Here is a 22,203-nt window from a genome sequence, read left to right as displayed (position 1 = left end):
GGTTACATACTTGTTTTGTTGACTTCTCTTCAATGTCTAACAAAACCTGAGCTGGGATAATTGGGAATCATTTCATTGGCAATGGGATTCTTGCTATTAATATAAGGTTGGCTTGGAAAAAGAGGTCTGACATTTTTAAATGCGACATTTAATATTTAATTCTTCCTAACATTTGTGAGACGGGAGGGAGAAGTTCGGATATAAATAAAACATTTTAATTAATACCAAGCTTCTTTTCAACAGCGCTCCATAAAGAACGAGCCTGCCATTGAATCCAAAAGGCCCGGAGCTGGAGATGCTGTAGGTGAAATTCCAAGTTGGAGAATAATGATCTGGTTTGGTTTTAAAGCACCCGCCTCAAATACCTACATTTACCGAATCACGGAAATCGCTCGGCCCGCTCTGAGGCTCGAGGCAATCTGTAACGACCGGGGCCTGGCTTTTCTTGTCCTTTTCCCATGGAGAAATAAAGCGGCCTCTCTGGCTACTTGGTTCCTAACGTCCAGTAGTCTGTGGGGTAGTATTAGGATGGCTACTTGGGGCCGGATGCCATGACTTGGTTTTCCAACCAAAACTAATGTGTATTTATTAAATGCGTATTTTGTGCTACTGTCTGTGAGCAAGTATTAAGTGCCTAATATGTGCTAGGAACATAAAACCAAAATCAATATGGTCCCTGCCCTCAAGAAGCTGACTTTCTCCTACAAGGAAAACGTCATGAGAACAGAGAATCTCCGTGGGTGAAAATCCCACCTCAGACACTTAGTGGCTAGGGGACACCGAACAAGTTACGGGCTCCCTGTGAACCTTGTGGAAAATCAAAGTGCTGGCCACAAGGTCCTCGGGGTTCCCTGGGTTCTAGAGCGACAATGTTGCCATAGGAAATGAGGAAACACCAGGAGCTGGAGGGATTAGGAAAGACTTCTCATGATTGTGATCCCCAAGCATGGACGGCAAGGGCCTTAGAGAGGGACAGAGAGAAAGAAAAAGACAGAGACACAGGGAGGGAAGGAGGAAGAGAGGAAGAGAAAGGGAGACAGAGAAAGAAAGAAACAGGAAGGGAAAGAGGAAGGGAGATAGAGAAGAGAAAGGGGGATAAAGCCAGAGCCAGAGCAAGAGCAAGAGAAGGGGGAGAAAGGGAGAGACAGAGACAGAGACAGAGAGAGAGGAGGCCCCGGCATGTGCTGTACAGGGAGACTTTCCACAGAAGACTCAGCGTCCCAGCCTGGCTACTGTCTGAGGCTGGGTCTCTCCCCTGACCACATGTGTGCACCAGGAATACGACCTCTTTTCCAACCTGAACCTTTTCCTTCTTCCATCTGCTCAGGGGGAATCATCCCCCCACAAACCAAGACCGCCATTCTTCCCCTTGGGGAGCTGCAGCCGGCCTGGTCTTCAGGTGGCAGACCCACCAGCTCTTTCCTGGCTGCCGTCTGAGAGCGCCCCAGCTGACAGGGCACCTGTCCCTCACACACCGGCCATTGTGGTTCCCAGGCCCAGAATCACTGCCATGTGAAGCCTCCATTGTTTCAGTCTGGATCCTTCTTGGAGCATGGTTCTGCACACTGGGAAGTGAGCAGAGAGATGCAAATACATGCTTGGGGAAAATGGGTCACCTGGAGGGAGTGGGGATACAGAAATGACTGGGATGTGACGACATTCATAGAACACATGGTAAAAGAAAAAGGAAGAAAGAAATACCGGCACACCCAGCGGCACCTGGGAACAACATGGCAATGGCAGTACTGACCGACCACGCTCTTACCCCGAGTGGGGAGGCTCAGGAGCTGAAGAAGGAGGGAGCTGAGGGAGCAAACATCCAGCGAAGAGCGTCTCCGGGGAAGGTTCTCTCTGGCCGGGCGAGCTCGGGGCTCCCGGCAGCCCACGGGGCCCAGGGCACCCAACTTACCAACGGCCCAGGGCACCCAACTTACCAACAGCCCCGGGCTTGACGGAGACCTTCAAGGTCGTCCCGGCCAAAGTCCTGTTATTGGGCTCGCAGACACGGGAGGCCTAACGCCCTAGAGGAGGCCGGGGCCGGGGACAGAGAGCCCCGGCTTCCCTTCTCATTCCAGTGCCCTTTCCACCACACACACCGTCTCAGGGACCTGAGAGCAAGTCCAGTCCGATCCCCGCGTTTTGTCGAGGAGGCAATTTAGAGATCACTGGTTGGCAGAAATCAATCGCTAAACCAACAAGTCTTTATTAAGGGCCTACTAGGTGCCAGGCGCTGTGTAGGTGGTGGGGATGCGGAGACAGAGAATGAGACAGGCCCTATTCTCCAAGGAGCTCACATTCTAAGGGGAGGTTACGTAGTTCCAACTAATGGCATGCAAAGACCAATTTCTCCCAAACTAATTCCCTTTTCCAACCATCTACGTGTCTCTCCCAAACAGAATAAAATTACTTAGACTCTAACTAGCCTTCTCTCTAGAATCTAGTTTTAAATAAAAAAAAAAATAAGTTGCTATAAATATTGTAATAATTTCTATCATTTTACATTTAAATAAAAGTTTTTAGCCTGAACTTTACAGCCGATTAACACGACTGTTTCCATAAACAGAAGAGAAAAAGAAGCTTGCCTAGGGAACCACAAAATCTACCATCGAGTCTAACGTGCTAGCGCCATCTGATCTCGTCCCCTCCTGACCGCTACCAAGGCTCCTTTCTCCTGGCCTGCTTGGACCTCCGTGGCCGTGAATAACCCTAGCACGGGGTTCCCTGAAGTCAAGGACACTGACCACGACTGGGGGGAAGGAGCGGGCGTTTCTACATGCACCTGAGAAGTGGCTGCCGCCCCAGCTTTGAGTCTGAACACATTCCCTGCTTTTTCCCAGAGATGGAAGCTGAACCTCAGAAAGATGGAAAAACTTGCCCAAAGTTCCCACAGCTAGTCAGTGTCAGAGCTGGGATACGAACCCAGGCCGTCAGAGTCCAGCGTGATATAGTGCAGAGAGCATCTGTTTTCAACAGAAAGGATAGATTTTACTGAGAGAATCAAATGCTGAAGATTTACCCATACAACCCTCCATAAGCATGGGACCCAGTGGAAGGAGGAGGGCATCCTCGGGGGCGGGGGGCTGCCGGGGACACAGGCACGGTCAGGGGAGGAAGCTAAAGGCGCCTGGCCCAAGAGCTCCAGGAGCTGAGGGGGGCTCGGGAGAAGGGGAAGGGCGTTCTGGGACAGAGATGCCGACGGAGCAGCACGTCAGCAGGTCCACCTCGACTGAACTCTGTAGCTCCTCCAGTCCCAGGACAGAGCTCTGCACCCAGAAGGTGCCCGATAAACGTCTGTCCTTTTGAAAATTGAGTTCACTTTAATCCAATGATTGAAGCATTTATTAAGTGCCTGCTGTGTTCCAGGCACTGTGCCAGCTACTAGGACTATGAAGGCCAAATTAAAACAGTCCCTGCCTTTGAGGAGCCTACATCCTACCGGCTGAGCATTTACATGTGAGGTCCTGGGATCGCCACCCCCGATGGGGATGGACAACATTCACTCGCTCAGAACAAATGCGGAAATAGAAGGGTTTGGGGAGCGTGGCTATTGCCTTGCGGCTGGGCCCACGGACTGGTGGAGGGCTTTCGAGACAAAAAAGAAAGGGGGTAAAAAGAAAGCACTTAAGAAACCCCCAGATAGGCCACTGGGCCTGTCCTCTTGGTCCGTTTACTCTGGAAGCCCATAAGTCTCGCCATTTTTTTTCCTGCAGGGGGCAGGCAGTAAGGGGCATTAGGGGCTGTAGTCAAGGCAAATGCAATTGGATTAGCCACAGCGGCTCGGCCGTCACCCACACAGACCCTGCGCCTGCTAGAGTCGCAGGGGGCCCTTTCATCTGCTCGAATTGGGGAAGGGCAAGAAGGGTGAGGGGAAGAGGCAGAAGGCCTCCCCTCCCTTTTCCACCCGGGCCCCCTGACTGGGAGAGAAAGCATCGAGGGACCTGGCCGGCTGCTGCCTGCTATCTCGGACCTGGAGACGTAAGGAGAGCGGCTGCAAGTCCGTCTAGTAAGAGACATGCACGGCAAGGATCAAAGGAGTCATTCATGGATCAGAGTCTGTAGGCAGAGAGTTCCCCCTCCCCTCCACGAAGCAGGCCTGTGAGGGCGCTTACGTCTCCAACCCGGCCGGCACGCTTCCCTGGGGAACAGTGTGCACTTCGGAGCGGTGAATCAGTCAGTCTTAGGACTTCCACCACCGAATACCATGAAATCCTCAGGGCAGGCGGCCCTGCTGGGATGCTGAGATTTAGAGAACTCGGGCTCGGCCACCGGCTGTCAGGCTCGCCTGGCCCCCTCTGGGAGCCAGAAAGTTTTAAGAGTGGCTAATTTGCACGGCACTTGGGACAAGGTGAGGAGGGTAAGCACAGGCCTCACTTCCTGCAAAACCCCGGAGATTCAGTGGAGACGGGGAGGCTAAATTATCAGCTTCATTGGACCCGGGAAGAAAAGTGCCCTCGCCTATTGCCAATTCTTGTTCTCCCCACTTGGAGTCCCAATTTTTAAGAAGAGGCAGGATCAATCGCTCTCTTTGTCAGAGCCCACGGGGATTAGTCATAATCATCTCGGCCATTTCTTTGATCAGTGCTTTAGCAAATGCTCGGGTCCCCGAAAGGCACAACATCACAGTGGAATCCAACCTTTCTGTTTCCCTTTCCCATCTGCAAAATCAAGATGGCGGCAGCTACAACTGGCTAAAAGGGATGATCTGCTCTACTAGTCCCATCAAAGTGATGATGACGTACTCAGAGCACCTTGGGAGAAAGACACCAGAGAGAATGAAACAGTCGGGGGGCTGATGATTAGCTAAGCATAAACTCCATTCCGCTCCAGCTTTAACTCTTTCTGCCCTAAATTTCTCTTCCCCCAGCACCAACACTGAAGACCTTTAAACTTCAGGAATACAGCAGAGACACCTATTTCGTGAGGAATGATTTCTACCTTTGTGGCCCTTCCATACGACATCCCCTGCAGCTGGACCCACTGGGAATGATCATTCCTGTTTTTCTTCCCACCGTCCATCTTTTAGTTCTGAGGGCAACTGATGGAAAACTAGTCAAAGCAGACCAAATACGGACCCCACAACGAGCCAGCAGAGGGTCCCCACTAGTACTAAGCTCTAGCTCTCCTTTAATCTAGCGTCCCCAACTTTACAGGGCCCACCAAGTCATGGCCCGTGGCCCAGTACCTGCAGGATCTGCGCTCTCAGGACCACTCAGTCCACAGAAAGCCTCATCCATGTCTTGCCTCACGGTAACTCTGGATCCCCAGAGGCTTGGGGAGCCTTGCCTCGCCTCTGGAAGGTCCTACGCTAAGGTGGAAGCAAGGTGACTGTGTGACTAACGTGGGAGAGGCTCATCACCAGAAAGCTGCCCACCAGGGCGCAAATTTCTTTGGCCACAGCAACTCACAGAAGCTATTTACTAAAGCACAGACCAGCGACAACCTCATCACTGAAGAGAGTGCCCCTAAAACCTGAGATCCCTCAAGGATCAGAGTAAGCAGCCCTGAGTAAGATCCTCCACCGGTCAGAGCTTCGATGGCAGATGTCAAAAATGAAAATTAAACATTATGATTGGAGGGGGGAGGGGAACTACAAAAGCATTGGTTCCAACATATGGCCCCTACTGAATACTGACAGGCTCAAATCAGTGAATGCTCCATTAAGCCAGTGGCCACCTTCACACACCAAAAATGGCACGAAGGCACATCCACCACAGGCAGAGAATGGGAAGCCTTATCTGATCTTCCTTATTAATTTATGCTCGCTTCCTCTTTTTCCAATGGTCATTTAAATCAGGAGTTTCTAACTTGGAGGCAAAAGGGAGGGTGGTAGAGGAAATCTGTGAACGGGGGAAAAAGGACATCTTTATTTCAATATCATTGGCTTCCTTTGCATTCCTATGTGTTTCAAAACATGATTTTGAGAAGCCTAGGGACTGACCGCCCAAAGGGTCCAGGACACAAAAAAAAGGTGAAAGACTTTTTATGTATGTGCTTGTCTATTTTACGTAGGTGGTATCTACAAGGTAGAATGTAAGCACCTTGAGGACAGGGGCTGTTTTTTGTTTTTTTCTTTACAAAACCAATGCACACAGCAGGGGCTTAATAAATGCTTGTTGGATTAGCCCGGATCCGGCAATAACGAGTTTGAGAAGCCACGAGGGCCATGACAGATGTGTCCCCATTCATCATGGAAGACGTTTGGAATCCTAAGGGCACTCTCAAGGAGAGACAAAGAAATAGACGAATTATAAAAATAAAAAAACCCAAAACAAAAAATCACCGCAAGCAAACCCAGATGGGAATACAATACCTGGAAAGTTTATCAAGCATGTTGACAAGTTTCATGGCCTCGTATTCCTTTTGTTCTTCTGTCATTTCATCTATGGGATTTGGCATGGGTTCCTCTAAATGACCAGTGATAAGATTAATGCTATGAAAAGAAAAAAAGGTTATGCTGTATGTTTTAAAAGCATCCTCTTTCATCATTTTCTCTGGCCCATGTGGCGAAAAGTCAGTTTGTATAATAAAGAGACTAATAGCCAAAGAATATGGAAATAATTCCCATTTATCCATTTCAAGAGTCATTTTATGATGACTCAAATTAAGGCCATGGTATTTTAAGGAAAGCTTTTTTTAAATAAAAAAAAAATCTCCTTTGCGGGATTTAGTAAGTGATTTTTCATTAATTGGAGGAGAAAAATTAAGACTGATTGGCCTACTGGGGGAAAATGGTGTGGCTATTTGTTAGGCTCACATTTTGATGGAACTGGAGCCAATATAAGCTATCATTCTGGATACACAAATCTCAATTTATAAGGAGACAACTCGTCTACCAGAAAGGAGGAAGGAGGGTCAGTTTTGTGATATAACATAAAACATAAACATTAAAAAGCACATTGAGAAATGATGACAGAGAAGGTCCATAATCAAGAAAGGATAGCATGCCGGTTAGTAATCCCAGAATGAATTCATTAACTCTATCACTTCAAAGTAAAGCAGAATCAGCAGTATTTAGTACCAAAAAGAAAAAAGCGGAACGGATTTTAGCGTGTTTGACTTAAATTAGGGGTAAGGATGTAGTGTAAGGCAGGGAAAAGGTCTAACTTTTTAAATCCTTTTCTAGTATCAGGTCTTCTTATTTCTCAACACAAGGAATAAGGAGCAGAACCAAGAGCTGAATGAAGAGGATTCTAACTCTGACACAGGATGACTGTGAGCCAAACTGCTCCATCTCTCTAAGGCCTTCTAACTTCTGGTCATTGTATTCTCAGGCTGTGGCCAGCAGGTAGAGAATGAAGGAATCAGGCGCCAGGGGAGGTAAAGAAGGGAAGTAGCACTGTATTAAATACATAAGAGTTGTTCAGAAAATGGCTGACTCCAAGTCTGGGTTTGGTTTCCAGGGAATGAAGAACATCTCAACTCAAGAAAGGAAAATCCTGATTTTCCAATCAGAAAAGCAGTGGATGTTTCACCCCCAGTGGAACACAATTATCCCAACAGGGGGATGGCGTCCCAGATAGTCTGACTCATGAAAAACAAGGGATGTGTCATCCACCTTCGTTACTAGGAACTACTAAGTCACAGCAAACAGATGATGATGATGATGACGGAACCTCATTCCTGGATGAGCCTTTAGTCAGGACCTATTTGAGGGTTCTTAAGAATCAAGAATGTGGCAGGAATAATGTGATCCCGGAGGGGATCCCGTGAAGATTAAAATGAATGCAATTTCTGGCAACTCACTCATCTAGAGACTTTATAGTCTTGAAGGGGAGTTCTTAACAACTACCTTATAAAGAAGATGGTTGTGGTTTAGGAAAGAAGCCGGAAATAAATTCCTGGGAAGTTGGGGATTATTCCCCAATCTCTGCTCCAGCGAGCAAGAACACCTGATGCTAAATAATGGCAGAGGAAAGATGTGATACTGATAAATGTCTAGAAGAGGAGAAATCTGAGGAAGGAGCCACATGTAAACACCATGCCCAATGCAAGACTGAGAAAGCATAGGAGAATTCCTGACAGCGTGGGAAGCAGAAAAATACACTTTTTTTTTTTTTTTGCTGAGGCAAATGGGGTTAAGTGACTTGCCCAAGATCACAAAGCTAGGAAGTGTTAAGTGTCTGAGGATGGATTCAAAGTCAGGTCCTCCATCTACTGTACCATCTAGTTGCAATTTCAATCTTATCTCACGGGGATGTCTTAAGGCTAGACCTTTACATACACTGTAGAATTAATAATAATGATAGCTGACACTGAAGTACCGCTGTTTCTCAGACTTTTTCTGTGCATTATTTCATCTGAACCCCAAAGTTCTGTGAAGATATTTCTGAATTTAACTCCCCCACTTTACAGATAAGAGAATGGAGACACCGAGAGGGGACCATGCTCGGGGGTCACTGGCTGGGTAGTGCCACAGGCTGACTTCAAACTAGCTTCTCCTGACTTTCCAGATGCCAGACCCCAAAAGGACTGGGGAACTCTCAGCTATTAGAACCTCTGCACAACTGCTGATTTTGGAATATAAAGCTGTTTTGTAAATTGTCAGCAGGGAGGGGATCACTGGACATCAATAAAACACAGTATGAAAGTCAGAAATGTATCCCAGCTGCATTGATGGGCAATCAGGAGAAATCAAGATGTGGATTCTGCTTCTGACACTGTGATTACAGCCAGATCCTCCGTCGCTCTGAGCCTCAGTTTCCCTCCTTTGTAAAATAGCTACCATATCTACTTTTTTTAAAAAAAATAACTTTTTATTGATAGAACTCATGCCAGGGTAATTTTTTACAACCTTATCCCTTGCATTCACTTCTGTTCCGATTTTTCCCCTCCCTCCCTCCACCCCCTCCCCCAAATGGCAAGCAGTCCTTTACATGTTGAATAGGCTACCATATTTACCAGAAGGGACTATTATGAGACTCAAGGGGCTAATGTGCATAAAACTTTCCTTAAAGTTTTTACCTTAAACATTAAGTTTAGTGATCCAATTAAACTTAATTTTAATCTTAAAGCACTAAATAAGTGGCAATAATATTAATTTAATATTTAATAATCTGCTACTTCAAGGATTGGTGGTAGGACAGCAGAAAGGGATCAGAGGTCAAAAGACCTGAATTCAATTTCTGATTTTAATGCTGTCTGAGTAAACCTTGAGCACATCAATTTACTTCTCTACACCTTACTTGCCTCAGCTGTAAAATGAGGTTAATGTATGCACATTCTCTATCTCACAAGGGTGCTGCAAAGCAGATCCTTTATAAGTCTTAAAGCATTATATAAATGCAAATTATCATCATAGTGATTATTATGGCCATTGCTAACTCAGCCAGGGGATAGTCAATAGGAATATGCCAAATGTGAAAAGAAAGCTGCAGGAGCTTTTTTTTTAATAGATGGCCACAAAATATAAAGAATTGTCTGTTCAAAAATCTTATTTAAATTTTGTTCAAAATGTCTCATGTAAGGGTCTTTTTTAATTAATTAAAAAGAAGAATAAAAAGTTTTAGGACTAATTAGAAGGTACTTAATTGTACCAAGATTTGGATTCTACTTCTGACACTGTGTGATTATGGCAGATTTCTCTATCATTGAGCCTCAATTTCTCTCCTCTGTAAAATGGGAATGCTGATTTATGAAATTTTTTTTTAAATAATCTCTACAATTATGATGTATGATTAATATTTCCCATGTTTCATTATAGAATAATACATTCGATAAATGAAATTACGGAAAACTAAGCAGTTATCAATCTGGTAAAAAAACCTCAAATCTAACATAGAACACCTACCATGGCGCAAGGCATGCAAGACACCAATGGTGACACAATGCCTAAATTGTAGGCCCAAATATTTGAGGGGGAATAGGGTAGGAGGAAGGGGGGGTGGGCGGAGGGGAGAACACTGCCAAATGAAACATCTCACGAACAAGTTAGAGGTTGTTTGGAGACCCCGGACAACATTGCACTCCAACTTTGGCCTGCTGGGGTTAGGAACCTCAAAAAATACATTATAATAGTTTACCACACTAAATTACTAGGTTCCTGTAATACAAATTAAGTCCCATAACAACATGTATCATCACAATTAAACCGTATACAACAGAAAGGATTCTAAACCTCACTAGTTGGGATTTTTTTTTTTTTAAGCAAAAAAATACAGAACTGGGGATGGCTCCTGAAGTTTTGTTAATGTCCTAATTAAAGGGGGAAGAATGCTCTTATTCTAGCTAGATAGAATGGTGTAGGAGAGAGAGAGCAGATGCTGAAGCTAAGAGGTTAGGTCCCATCTCAGACATCTGTGTGACTGAGGACACTTCCCCCTCCACCAGACAACTCTTTAAGACTATAAATTGCAAAGGGAATGCTAACCAGTGTTGCAGATGGGATTCTCTCATCTGGGACGATCCCTATACCTCAAAATCATCGGCCTATCCGTGTCCTCGAGCATGTCTAGAGGAGAACAACAGAGTCATCTGCAGAATACCCTCAAGTTAGATTAAAACAAGCAAATAAGAATGAGAAGTTTTAATCCAAGACTAGTGAGGTATAGAACTGAGAGTGAGGACAGCATTATAACTGATCTCCGCCACAGCAAGGGCCAGGTCCTCTTGGGAGCCTGGAATCCCTGGATTCGGCTGGAATTCAGAACTGGTTGTTTCTTTCCAGTACCCAACCCAAGGCTTTGGGGAAAGTTGAACTGGCCAGACACACACACACACACACCCCAAAAACCCTGTGTGGCGTGTTGCTTCAACTTGATTTTAAGTCTGTGAGTTCTGCAAGTGAGCCAACAGCAGAAGGCAGGCTTCCAGTCCATTAAATACATTTATTTTGACACAAAAAGGATTGCTGCGATATTAACTGTCCCCCGTAGCATGAATGTAAGCTTCATACAATCTGGGGCCTCAGATTCCTCTGAAGGATTATGGGTTACCTTGGTGCACTAATCAGAATCCACTTACATTTTTGACAACTGGGCTAGGGCCCACTGGATGGATGGACAGCTTCCCTACCTCTGCGTACACTAGCAACTGTGGGGAATAAATGTACAGTGTAAGGAAATCAGCAATGTTTGCTCTGGGGAGCTGGGAGGGAGGAGGGGACAAGGGCTACCTTGTGGGTAGAGGGATCATCGATTCTCCCCAAGACTGACTTCATAAGCTTAATTAAGTTGGCAAAGCTCCATGGGGCATCAACCAAATTTTCATTTCGCCTGTTGGGGAGAAAGTTCTTGAGGTCCAGTGGGATCATTTCCCAGAGACTAGTGGGTCTGTTTCCTGGCCAAACTTTCACTTAGCAGCTTTTTCAAAAATGAGACTAGCTTAAGAAGTTCTTCAAATTTGAGGCAATAAATGAGCTATCTAACCAGCTATTTTTTTCTCTCCTATAAGGGAAGGAGAGAATTGAAGATAAAAACAAAGACCTATTTGAAGAGAAAGGCGATGAAAAGACTCGAGAAATGTAGACTTGCTCCGAGAATAATAGGGTTGGACTGCAAAGATTATTTGGTTTAGACAAGACCTGAGTTCTAGAAAATACAGAGTCAAGACAGGCTGAAGGACGGACGGCTGAAGGCAGCTTCTATTTGGGACGGGAAAGCTGAAGGTTCTGGTCCCAAAGACACGAGGGACAATACAAGCTCCATCGACATCCTGCTTCCTGTTGTAAATGAGCTTTCTGAGAAAGCTGACATGCTACAAGTCAGGTTCGGGTTTCCTCTGCAGACGTGGCAGGGACCCTGGACACAGGCCAGTTCTGACCTCAGTTCTTTTTCAATCCCTGCTTCCCATTTGGTGGTGGGACACCCTGGACCCTTCTCTGACACCGTCACACAAGCAGTCCCACATGAGATGTCGGTTTTGTTTCTAAGAGCGCACAGATTTGGATGCAAGCTCATTCACTAGTTTTGATCACTACACAGCCACAGGAGACAGTGAGAGCCTTTCCATCCTGGTTCACAGAACCTATGTATCCTCTCGGGGCACAAGCCACCCGCCATTTCTCCTTCATTTTAAATTCTCAATTGGTGGACTCCAAGGCCTTATATTCCAATAAAGAGTGTTGGATGACTTTTGGCCCTTCCTATGCGAACTGACTGATGGAATTCAAGGAACAAAGACTAATAAGAACTGCAACTTGATGTGTCCAGGAGAAACGAATCAGGATGCCCTTGCTTCGGGTACTCGATTCCTGAAGGATATATCCTGAAGAGGAATATCCTTGGGAACTACTCTGGTAAGCCAAAGGCTGGCCGATGGCCTCCCCTGAGCGAGCTCTGTCTCTGAGTACACACGGCCCAGGAGCCAGCTGGGACCGACTGCATCCAAACTCTGCCAACAGCCCTTCAATCAAGTCCCCCTTCCATAAGAAGCTACCATGAGAATCCCACACAATTAGAAGCTTAGACACAATGTTGTAGCCCACCTCCACTGTGATGACTGGGGAGTTTGGGCTGGAAGGATTCAAAAGAAGATAAACACATTTTTAGTTTTGTTCTTCTTTTTTTAATAAGAGGGGAAAGAATCCCGTTCTTCTTGGGCAGATAACAATTTAACACCTCCAGGTTCTCACTGCGGGTCTCCAGCAGTGTCTGAAAGGAGGGGACCAGGGAATCCGGGCACCACTGAGCATGGCCAAAAGGAAGAGTTTCGCTCTCCAGCATTATCTGGGTCAGCAAATCCAAAAGACGAGAGTGGAGGTCATTCCTCAGTGGTGGGAGCCAAGAACACCAGTGAGAAAGGCATTTTGACTTGGGATAAAATATCGCCACTGGGTAGAGCCTCTAAATTTTCTCCTCTGACGCCAGTGAGGCTCCCTGCGAGCTCCGGTTTTCTTACCCGAGGCACTAATGTCATTGAGGGCATTTGGCAGAGATGATTTCCCAAGTCCTAATCTGATTAAAGTCCCTTCCACGGTGACCAGTAGTCAATACCTTATGAGCCTGCTCATTCATAAAGACTTTCCATGGGAGGGTCAAGAAAGACCAGAATTGGGGGATTCACCAAAGAGAGAGTTAAACCTGAAAAAATCCAATAACTAGACTATCTAGTTGGCCTTAGAGTTTAACAGATTGGAAGGAAATCAGAGAGTGAGAAGAAACGGGTCTGAGTAGGAGCTAACGGCATCTAAAATACCTAAGAGTAGTTAGTATCTGGGACCATTTAGGAAAGAATGAGTAGTCACTTATTGGAAAGACCATAGCAGCAGGAGAGCCCACTCCTTGTAATGTTGCCCTTCCCATATCACACTCCGGTGGAAGACTGGGAAGCTCTTGGAGAATCCATCAGAGCAAAGCCTGACCCACTGCCTTCCAGCCCACACGAGAAAGGGACCCTTTGGGAGATGCAGGAAAAAGCGAGACAGAGAGAGACAGATAACCGACGGGACAGGGAAGGGGGGGTCGAGATAATGGCTAATACCGTACTTGGGCTTTGCAGACTTGTATTCTTCCGTGTCCGTGTCTTCATCATCGGAGTACCAATGGTCTCCTCTTCCTCCTGCCAAAAGGCCCCTCGCCGCCAGCAGCCCTGCCGCGTTGCCATAACCAGTGTATTTCAGGAGGCTGTCCACTGCAAAGTCACAGAGAGCAGGATGGCCGTCATGGTCGAGGCAACCCTAGGGAGCCCCCGTGCCCACGACCATCTCCAGCCCCACTCCTTCCGGGAGTGCAACAGTGTGGCAAAGGAGGGGGATGGAAATGAGCATTTATTAAGCGCCTACTATGTGTCAGGCAGTAAACTAGAGCACTTTACAAACAGGATCTCATTTGAGCCTCGCAACAACCTTGGGAGGTAGGTGCTGTTATCATCCCCTTTTTATTGCTAAGGAAACTGGGATACACAGATGACTCAGGGCCTTCTGGGGCCAGAGAGAACAAGTCAATCTCTCTTCCACAGCCCTGCACAGGAGGGAAGCACGCTTAAATAAGGTGCCAAGGACACTCTGGGAGCTTTGGTAGGCAGAGGGATAGTCACTAAGAGGGAGGGAGCAAGCAGAAAACAGCTATAAAGACCCCTAAAGAGTCTGCAATGATAGTCTAGGCCCAGAGCTAATACAAAGAAGGCTGAGGGGACAGGGTGACTCTTTTGTCACGAGTAGATGGGAAAGGGGCTAAGAGGAAGAAGGGCAGGTGGGACTGTCTCAGAAGCAGTGTTCTCTAGGAATCGGGGCTTGAGATGGGTGTTAGTCATCACTTTTTGTAAATAATCTGGGATGGGGAGCTGGGAGTAAAATGTGTGATCCTGCAGACATCTAGGGTGAGTCCCGGGAAAGCAGGGACCACTTCGGATACAAGCACTTCATCAGGGCTTTTAAATTCATTCAGCTGTTCCTACAATGCTAAGTTCTAGAGTAAGAAAGGGCAAACTGGTGTCACTGTACAGAAAGTTGGCAGCTCACCATCGCTCTGTGCACATAGGAGAACAAATTCAAACCACGCTTAGGAGATGGCCCTTGAGTTACCATTAGTGACTTAAAAAAGTCACTTTAATAAGTCACAAAAGAGAAATCAGGGCATGGTCTTCCTGAAGGTATCAATCCATTAAGCTCCCATGAGCAGAATTTGGGAGGCAACCAGCGAGAGCTGGAAATACTGAACCAGATCTTAAAAGCAATGGGGAGTCACCATGTGAATCCTTCTGGATAAAAAAAAGGTTGAACTGGATTTTTAAATTTAATTATTTTTTGGAGGAAAGCATTCCTATCCAGAAAATTCCTCCATTCCCAGGCCCTTGGAAGACTAAATAATGACCAGAATTATGATCAAAAAAGGAGAATTACTATTCCACCAAGTTGGCAGTCTGGTCATAAAATACTTAGACCATAATAGCTACAAAAAAGCATCTTAAAAAAAAAATTAATCTGTAATGTTAAATCTTTTGAGTTTTTAAAATGTATTTTTGTTTGTTTGGAGGCAATTAGGGTTAAGGGACTTGCCCGGAGTCACACAGCTGGTAAGTCTCCAAGGCTGGATTTGAACTGGGAGAGCTGCCGCTAAATCTTTTATTTTTACGTCACCTGCACTGCCCATGGGTCCCCTTCTCTAAATTGAATGAAAAGAATAAAAGAGAGAGGGACTAGACCTCTGAGTTCATGGAAAGAGACAATTTCTAGGTGATGAAAGTCTCTCTCCTGCTAGGGTACACACCTTCTCTCCCTCTCACATAGAGTAATGGTTCCTAATTTGGGGTCCATGGAGATTTCATGTGGGACCTTCATATTTTGCTTGTTGTATTTCAATAAGATTGGCTTCCCTGGCACTCCTGTGACTCTGATTTTGTGCATTTAAAAACCTAATTCTGAGGGAGGTCCCCAGCAGGAAGCCCTGGGACCCCACCCCGCTCGCTGTGGCGCGGGAGGTCCCAGGATACACACGTGCTCACGCTTTTCCGATGGAGCGATCAGCTGCGCTGACCCGCCTGTCGTCGACCGCCAAAGCCGAACGACTTTACTCTGGCCGCTCCTTGAAGGTATCTGGCCTTGGAGAGCCGGCTCAGGTCAGGGCGGGCCTTGCACCTACCTCTCTCTTTGCAAAGGACAAAGAGGAATTCGGCGGCGATCTGCTTGACTCCGAGGTCGACGTGGGTCATGAGGCGCACCAGCTTGTTCCGCACGGTGCTGCCCACTTCGGGGCGGTTGGTCACGTCTCTCAGAGGGGGCAGGACCTGGGGGCACAAACACAACGCTGACTTGGCCCAGGGCGCCACGGGCACCTCCGGCCTCTCCCTTTTCCATGCCTCCTGTGGATCTATCACGGCAGTGTCACCGCCCATGGATCCCCTTCTCTCATGGGCAGAATACAAGGGATCTTAAGAACCCAACTCCCCCTCTCCGTTTTGCAGATGAGGAAACTGAGGTCGAGAGTGGTTAGATGCCCTGCCTGAGGTCACACAACTACTAAGTATCTGAAACCGGATTTGAACACAGAACTTCCTGATTCCAGATCCAATGTCAAATCAACTAACCCTTGCTTCCTCTCCAATGAAAGATTCCACCTTCTCTCCTGTCTTCCCAGAGGACCACTCAAGTAACTTTTTTTCCCTTCTCTTATTAGAATGTAAGCTCCTCGAGCCAGAGACTGTCTTTCACCTCTTTTTGTATTCCCAGTGCTTAGCTCAGTGTCCGGCACACGGTAGGTGCTTAATAAGTGTTTACTAATTGTTATCTCCCCCGTTAGAGGGTAAGCCCCCTTGAAGGCAGAACTATAGCACAATGCCTTGACGCACAGTTTAAATGCTTATGAATTAACTGATCCTGCCCAAACACCAAATACTAATGTGTTTCTTTTTTTGCACTTTATGATTCTGACCCAGTACCTTGTGGATCATCAATAAATACTGGAGGTTTCATTTGTTTCTTTTATTAGATACATTGGCATCCCAAAATGCCGGCTGAGCTTGGCTCCTCATGTGAAATGCAAAACGGAATCTCATACATATGGTCATGCACTAAGGACCACTAATCATCTCAAATAAATGGAAACAATTTCTGCTCACAAATTTACCGGGCTGTCTCCTTAGCAATTCCATATGCAAAGATGCGGCACGTTTTTCCCACTGGACTAGAGGTCACTTTGATGTATCAATGGACCTGTGACGTTGCTCTGGATGGCTCCTTTCTCCCATCTGGATTCTGCATAAATCCTCCAAATTGAGATTCACTCAAAGCCTGGAAGCCTTCTTCTTCCCCCAGCTCCTTAAACTGCAATATACATTCTGTGCTTTCTGCTCCCAATTTTTCTAGATTATCTACTATAGATGGCTGGATAGCAGAGTACCAGATTTAAAGTTAAAAAGACCTGAGTTTAAATCCAGCCTCAGATGCAAGAACTGTGTGACTCTGGGCAAGTCATGGAACTGTTCTCTGCCTCAGTTTCCTCATCTGTAAAATGAGGTAATAATAATACTTCTTTCTCAAGGTGGGGTGGAAGGATCCCTAGCACAATGTCTGCTAAGTGTTGTATAACACAGTTTGTTAAACTTTTTCCACTTGGGACCTCTTTTTGTCTGAGAAATTTTTATGTGATCCCCAGGTAGATATAAAACAGGTATACAAATCAAACACTTACCGATAATAAAGCATAATTTCATAATCCCCCCATTCAGTCATGAGAGCTATTTGGGATCGTGAGTCAGAGTTTTAAGAAGCTGGGTTGCATGACATTACGATTATTATTTATTATTATTACAGAGCTCTATGCACAATGGAATGCTCAATCTTTTTTTGTTTGTTTGTTTTTTAATCTGGGAGATCTAGATTTCACTAACCTTCAACTAAAATTTTTTAAAAAATAAAATAAAATGAAACTTAAAAGAAGAAGTAAAAGGTGTATTTGATTCTCAAGTTGGATGAATTCTAAATGACTCAAGGTGCCAACACCTCAATTGAGAGGGTGGCAAGAGAGGGAAAGACTGTTCTGGGGTGTTTTTTGAGCTAGAAATAGGAATCGGACACAAAGAGAAGACAAAGATGGCAGCCCCTAGGCAGCGGCTTTCTGAGTCGATGTGCGTCCTGCAGTTACCTGGTCTTTAATGAATTTCCGGATATTTCGGTGAGCTCGGGAACATTCAGTTAATAGACTGAGGACTGGAGTCAGGCCCTCCCGGTAGCAGCTTCCCTACAAGAGAACCAAAGAAAACGGGCTGGCTCGCAGGGCTCCGCAGACACACACACACACACACACACACACACAAACACCTGATCTCGGTGCGAGTTTACGACCTTAAAAACCTCGGAGAGGTGAGGTCGGCCTATGGGGGAACGCTGATGACAAGGCCCTGGCGAGAGCCCACACGGCTAGTCCAGCCTCCCCATTCGACACGAGGCTGTGGACCTGCCAGTGACCACAACGGCACATTCTCCAACTTCAAATCCAGGTTTCTCTCCAAGACTCTCCAGTCTCATTCTCCTCCAGCATTTAACATGACTCTATTCCTATCTGCCCACAGTGATTTCCATTCTCAGCATCTCTGTTTGAAAGTATCCTATGTCCCTTGTCTGGGGTGACTGGAAGTTTGGCTACAACATGGTGGCCTGGGGTCCACGGCCACGGCCTGCTGGCTGCTCTCTGCTCCGCTCTCAATCTGCTGACTCCGATGGGAGCTGCTGCTCCAACGGGGGCTGAGGAAAGGGCTGCATACACCAGAAAAAATTCACAGCAGGAGCTAACAAAACAGGAGCTTTTCTAGGACAACCCACCAAAGGAGGAAAGAAGGGGAAATGGAGGACAATTCACTTCCTTACCGCCTCATGTGTATTTTTTAAGGTGCAGGAACAGTGACCATACACACATATATTATGCTTTATACTTTACAACTAGCTCCAATCAACAGCTCTATAAGGCAGGGTACCAGTATTATTGTTTCCATTTGAAATATGAATAAACTGAAGATCAAAAAAGCCTGATGGTTTTGCCCACTATACCTGGATAGATGTTGAATTTACACTCAAACCCGTGTGTTTTGACCCCAAATACAAGGCTCCTTCTGTAAAAATCTATCCTTCCTTCCTCTCTCCTTCTGTCTCTCCCTTCCTTCCTTTATTAAACTTCTAGATAAAGCACCAGCCCTGACCTGAACCACCTCTTGTCAGAAAAATAATAAAACAATCAATAGAATGTCTACACCTAACAACGTTTGCCACTTTCTGTCTGCCCTATGTTCCTTTGCCTTGTTAATGGATGGAGGATAAATCCCGGGATCAATATTGATGGATGTTTACTCAAGTTTCTTTTAAATGAGTATGTTTCCATTTAAACGATGGCAGCCACTGTAAATACTGTCCCCTCTCCATAAATTCAAACAAATCTCCCCATGTCTCTCCAAATTCCTATTTGGCATTTCTGCTCTAAAATATCATCTTATATTTAAGTTTCTCTATCCCACAAACAACGACTGCCTACTTTGCTCTCAATTATCTGCTGCACAAAAAAGTGCAGCTTTGAATATTCAGGTAGATACGTTTCTGTTCTTGTCTTTTATTTTGCTCAGTATGAGATGACTTGGTCAAAAGTTACAAACAATTTGGTCATTTTTCTTGTGCAACTCCAAACAGTACTCCCGTACTTCAGACCAAATTTACCGCTCCTCCAATTATACATCATTAAGATTCCCAACTCTCCAACACTGCTTCTATTGTTTTAAATCATCTTTGCCAATTTGTATAATGTGAGGTGAAACCTTAGGAAGTATTCCGTTTTTTTTCATTTGATCACTACTAGTTACCTATTTTCCTTCTGAAAACTATTTCTCTTGATCCAACCATTCTGGAGAACAATTTGGAACTATGCCCAAAGAGCTAGAAAACTGTGTATAACCTTTGATCCAGCAGTGCCCCTATTGAGTCCGTATCCCAAAGAGATATGAGAGAGAAAGGACCCACATGTGCAAAAATGTTTGTGGCAGCCCTTTGTGTAGTGGCAAGAAACAGGATATTGAGTTGGGGAATGGCTGAATAAGTTAAGGTATATGGATGTTAGGGAATATTATTGTACAGTGACTTCAGAGAAGCCTGGGAAGACTTACATGAACTGATGCTAAAAGAAATGAATGGAACCAAAAGAATATTGTATGTTCACATATAAGAATATGTGAAGATCGACTGTGATGGACTGGCTTGCTCTCAGCAACTTGATAATTCAAGGTAATTCCAAGAGACTTGGGATGGAAAATGCCAAATACATCCAGAGAGAAAACTATGGAAACTGAATATAGATGGAAGCATAATATTTTCATCTTTTCCACTTTTTTTTTCTTTCTCATGGTTTTTCTCTCTTATCTGATTTTTCATATTAATCCATATCAAATTAATTGCTGTCTTGGGGAGGGGAGAAGTAAGGGAATAAGGGAGAAAAATTTGGGACACAAAAGTCTTCCAAAAATGAATATTGAAATCCAAACATGTGGTGGGGTTCGGTCATGTGAAGAATTCACAATGGCCATTCTCTTTGGCAAAACATAGATTTACTTAAGGAAGAGGAATCTGCCATTCACCAGGAGAAAGGAAACACCCCATGAGACTGGGACATGTCCTTAGCTGGTAGGCTAGATCCTGAAAGGAACTAAGCACCCTAAAAGCGTTAGTTAGCTGTAAGGAGAAGTGGGGTTGGGAAACATGATGGAGTTAGGGGGGATACCGCGGGCATGGGAGAAGGGGAAGGGGAAGGGGAAGGGGAAAGCACCAAGAGGCAGAATGCTGACCCACAGGAAGGCAGCAGCCATGGGACGGCTCATAGGGAGATATTATAGGGAAAATTTAACCTCAGGGATGTGACTGGGATTTCTGTCAGGGTGTGGCGAGGTGAGACTGCTGGAGACCTCTACAGAAGATGGGGCTCAGGGGTTTGACTTGGATTTCAGACTGGAGGACCTCCCCAGAGGTGGGACCATGAAGCTAAACTGATCTCCATTAGAGCTTTCTCCCTGCCTGCCTCAGGGATCAATTCTTTAGTTTCTCTCTGTCCAGCACACCACCCAGGACTCAGCACAGGTATTTGGGGAAAAAAAATACTACTGAAAATTAGAAAAAAGGGGCAGCTAGGTGGTACAGTGGATAGAGCACCAGCCCTGAAGTCAGGAGGACACGAGTTCAAATCTGACCTCAGACACTTAATACTTTCAATTGACGCAGGGAAAAAAAAAGGAAAGAAAACTATTTCTCATATCCTTTGGCCACTTACATTCAATTAAATAATCATCTACTATGTGTCAGGCACAATATTAAATGCAAAGACAAGAGGCAAGACAGTTCCCAACCTCGATGAGCTTACAATCTATTGGCGAATGACTCTGACCCAACATTCTGAGGCATAACTCACACGTGGTGAATATTAGATTTTTATCAGGAATATTAGATGAAAAGTTCTTCCTTCCCCCATTGTCATATTTCTTTTATTAGTCTATATGCATTGGGTTTGTTCTTGCAGAAGCCTTTTAATTTTATGTAACTGAAATCGAGTCTTTTGTCCCCTCAGATTACCTTGCTCCCTTTCTTTAGTCAAGAGTTCCCCCTCCAATCACAGCTGTGAAAGGCAATTCTTTTAATTTTATGCTGTGGTGACAATCAATTACTAAAGCATATGGTCTAAGAGACTGGCCTAAACCTAATTTCTTCCCAGAAGTTTTCCAGGAGCTCTTCTTAGATAAAGATAAAAGTTGCAGAAAATGATGATATTGAGTTTATCAAATACTGTAACCTAACTGTCTATTACTTTTATTTCTTTTTCTTCTTCTTCTTTTTTTTTTTTTTTTTGCTGAGGCAAAAGTGACTTGCCCAGGGTCCCATTGCTAGGAAGTATTAAGTGTCTGAGGCCAGATTTGAATTCAGGTCCTTCTGATTTCAGGGCTAGCGCTCTATTCACTACACCAACTAGCTGCCCCTGCTTCTATTTCTTATATACCTGGTCTGTTCTGCATTTTATTTTTAGGCAAATAGTTGTTTTTTGTTTTGTTTTTTAAATTTAGGATTATACATGTACATTCATTTTTAAAATATTTCCTGATCTGTCATATTGGAAGAGAAAAATCAGATCAAAAAGGCAAAACTACAAGAAAGAAAAAAAAATCAGAAGGAAAAACAAAAAGGTGAAAATAATAATCTTCAATGCGCATTCAGTCTCCATAGTTCTTTCCCTGAATATGTATGCTATTTTTCATCCAAAGTTTACTGGAATCCAGGCAAATAGTTTTGATGGACACCACATTATAATTTATAACAAGTTTAGGTAGTGCTATGCCTTTTTCATTTTTATTTTCTTTCATCATTTCTATTTCCATTCAGATTCTAGACTTTTTGTTCTACCATATAAATTTCATTATTCATCTGATTTTACAAGTCTCTCGCTGTTTTCTAATATTATTGGTATAGCAGTAAATCTAAAATTAACTTAGGAAATATCATCTTTATGATACTGGCACCCTCTATTTATACCTGGACCACTGCCAAAAATCTCCCCCCACTGCAGTTGTCAAAGTATTCTTCCTGAAGCACATATCTGCCCATGTCACTCCTTCACGTTCAATCAATGCCAGCGGCTCCCTATCACCTCCCAAATCGACTAAAAAATCCTGTTTGCATTCAGAGTCCTTCACAACTTAGCACCCTCCAATTTTCCAGTCTTCTTATATTTAATTACTTCTGTGCTCCTAACAACTTTCTGTCTCTCCCTCCCCTTTCTTTTTTCTTCTTCCTTCTCTCTCTCTCCTTTTTCT

At 44.9% G+C, this 22,203-nt stretch overlaps 1 protein-coding gene across 2 annotated transcripts in view; it reads right to left on the bottom strand.

The window, feature by feature from the left end:
- Nucleotides 1-22,203, bottom strand: part of RIC8B (RIC8 guanine nucleotide exchange factor B) — an 88,044-nt gene that overhangs the window by 6,482 nt on the left and 59,359 nt on the right. Inside the window, exons 6-10 of one of the 2 annotated variants that reach the window (XM_051961479.1) lie at nucleotides 17,517-17,612; nucleotides 15,516-15,660; nucleotides 13,422-13,566; nucleotides 6,311-6,430; nucleotides 2,920-2,960 (exon numbers count right to left, since the gene is read on the bottom strand). In XM_051961479.1, coding sequence (XP_051817439.1) covers nucleotides 2,920-2,960; nucleotides 6,311-6,430; nucleotides 13,422-13,566; nucleotides 15,516-15,660; nucleotides 17,517-17,612 — 547 coding nt within the window. The remainder of the gene's footprint in view (nucleotides 1-2,919; nucleotides 2,961-6,310; nucleotides 6,431-13,421; nucleotides 13,567-15,515; nucleotides 15,661-17,516; nucleotides 17,613-22,203) is intronic. The other variant, XM_051961478.1, reaches the window with a different exon arrangement.

Source organism: Antechinus flavipes, chromosome 5, assembly GCF_016432865.1.
Source record: "Antechinus flavipes isolate AdamAnt ecotype Samford, QLD, Australia chromosome 5, AdamAnt_v2, whole genome shotgun sequence".
NCBI classification, from domain to species: domain Eukaryota; kingdom Metazoa; phylum Chordata; class Mammalia; order Dasyuromorphia; family Dasyuridae; genus Antechinus; species Antechinus flavipes.
The sequence above is the reverse complement of the archived record's forward strand: the minus strand, read 5'-3'. Positions and strand labels throughout refer to the sequence as shown.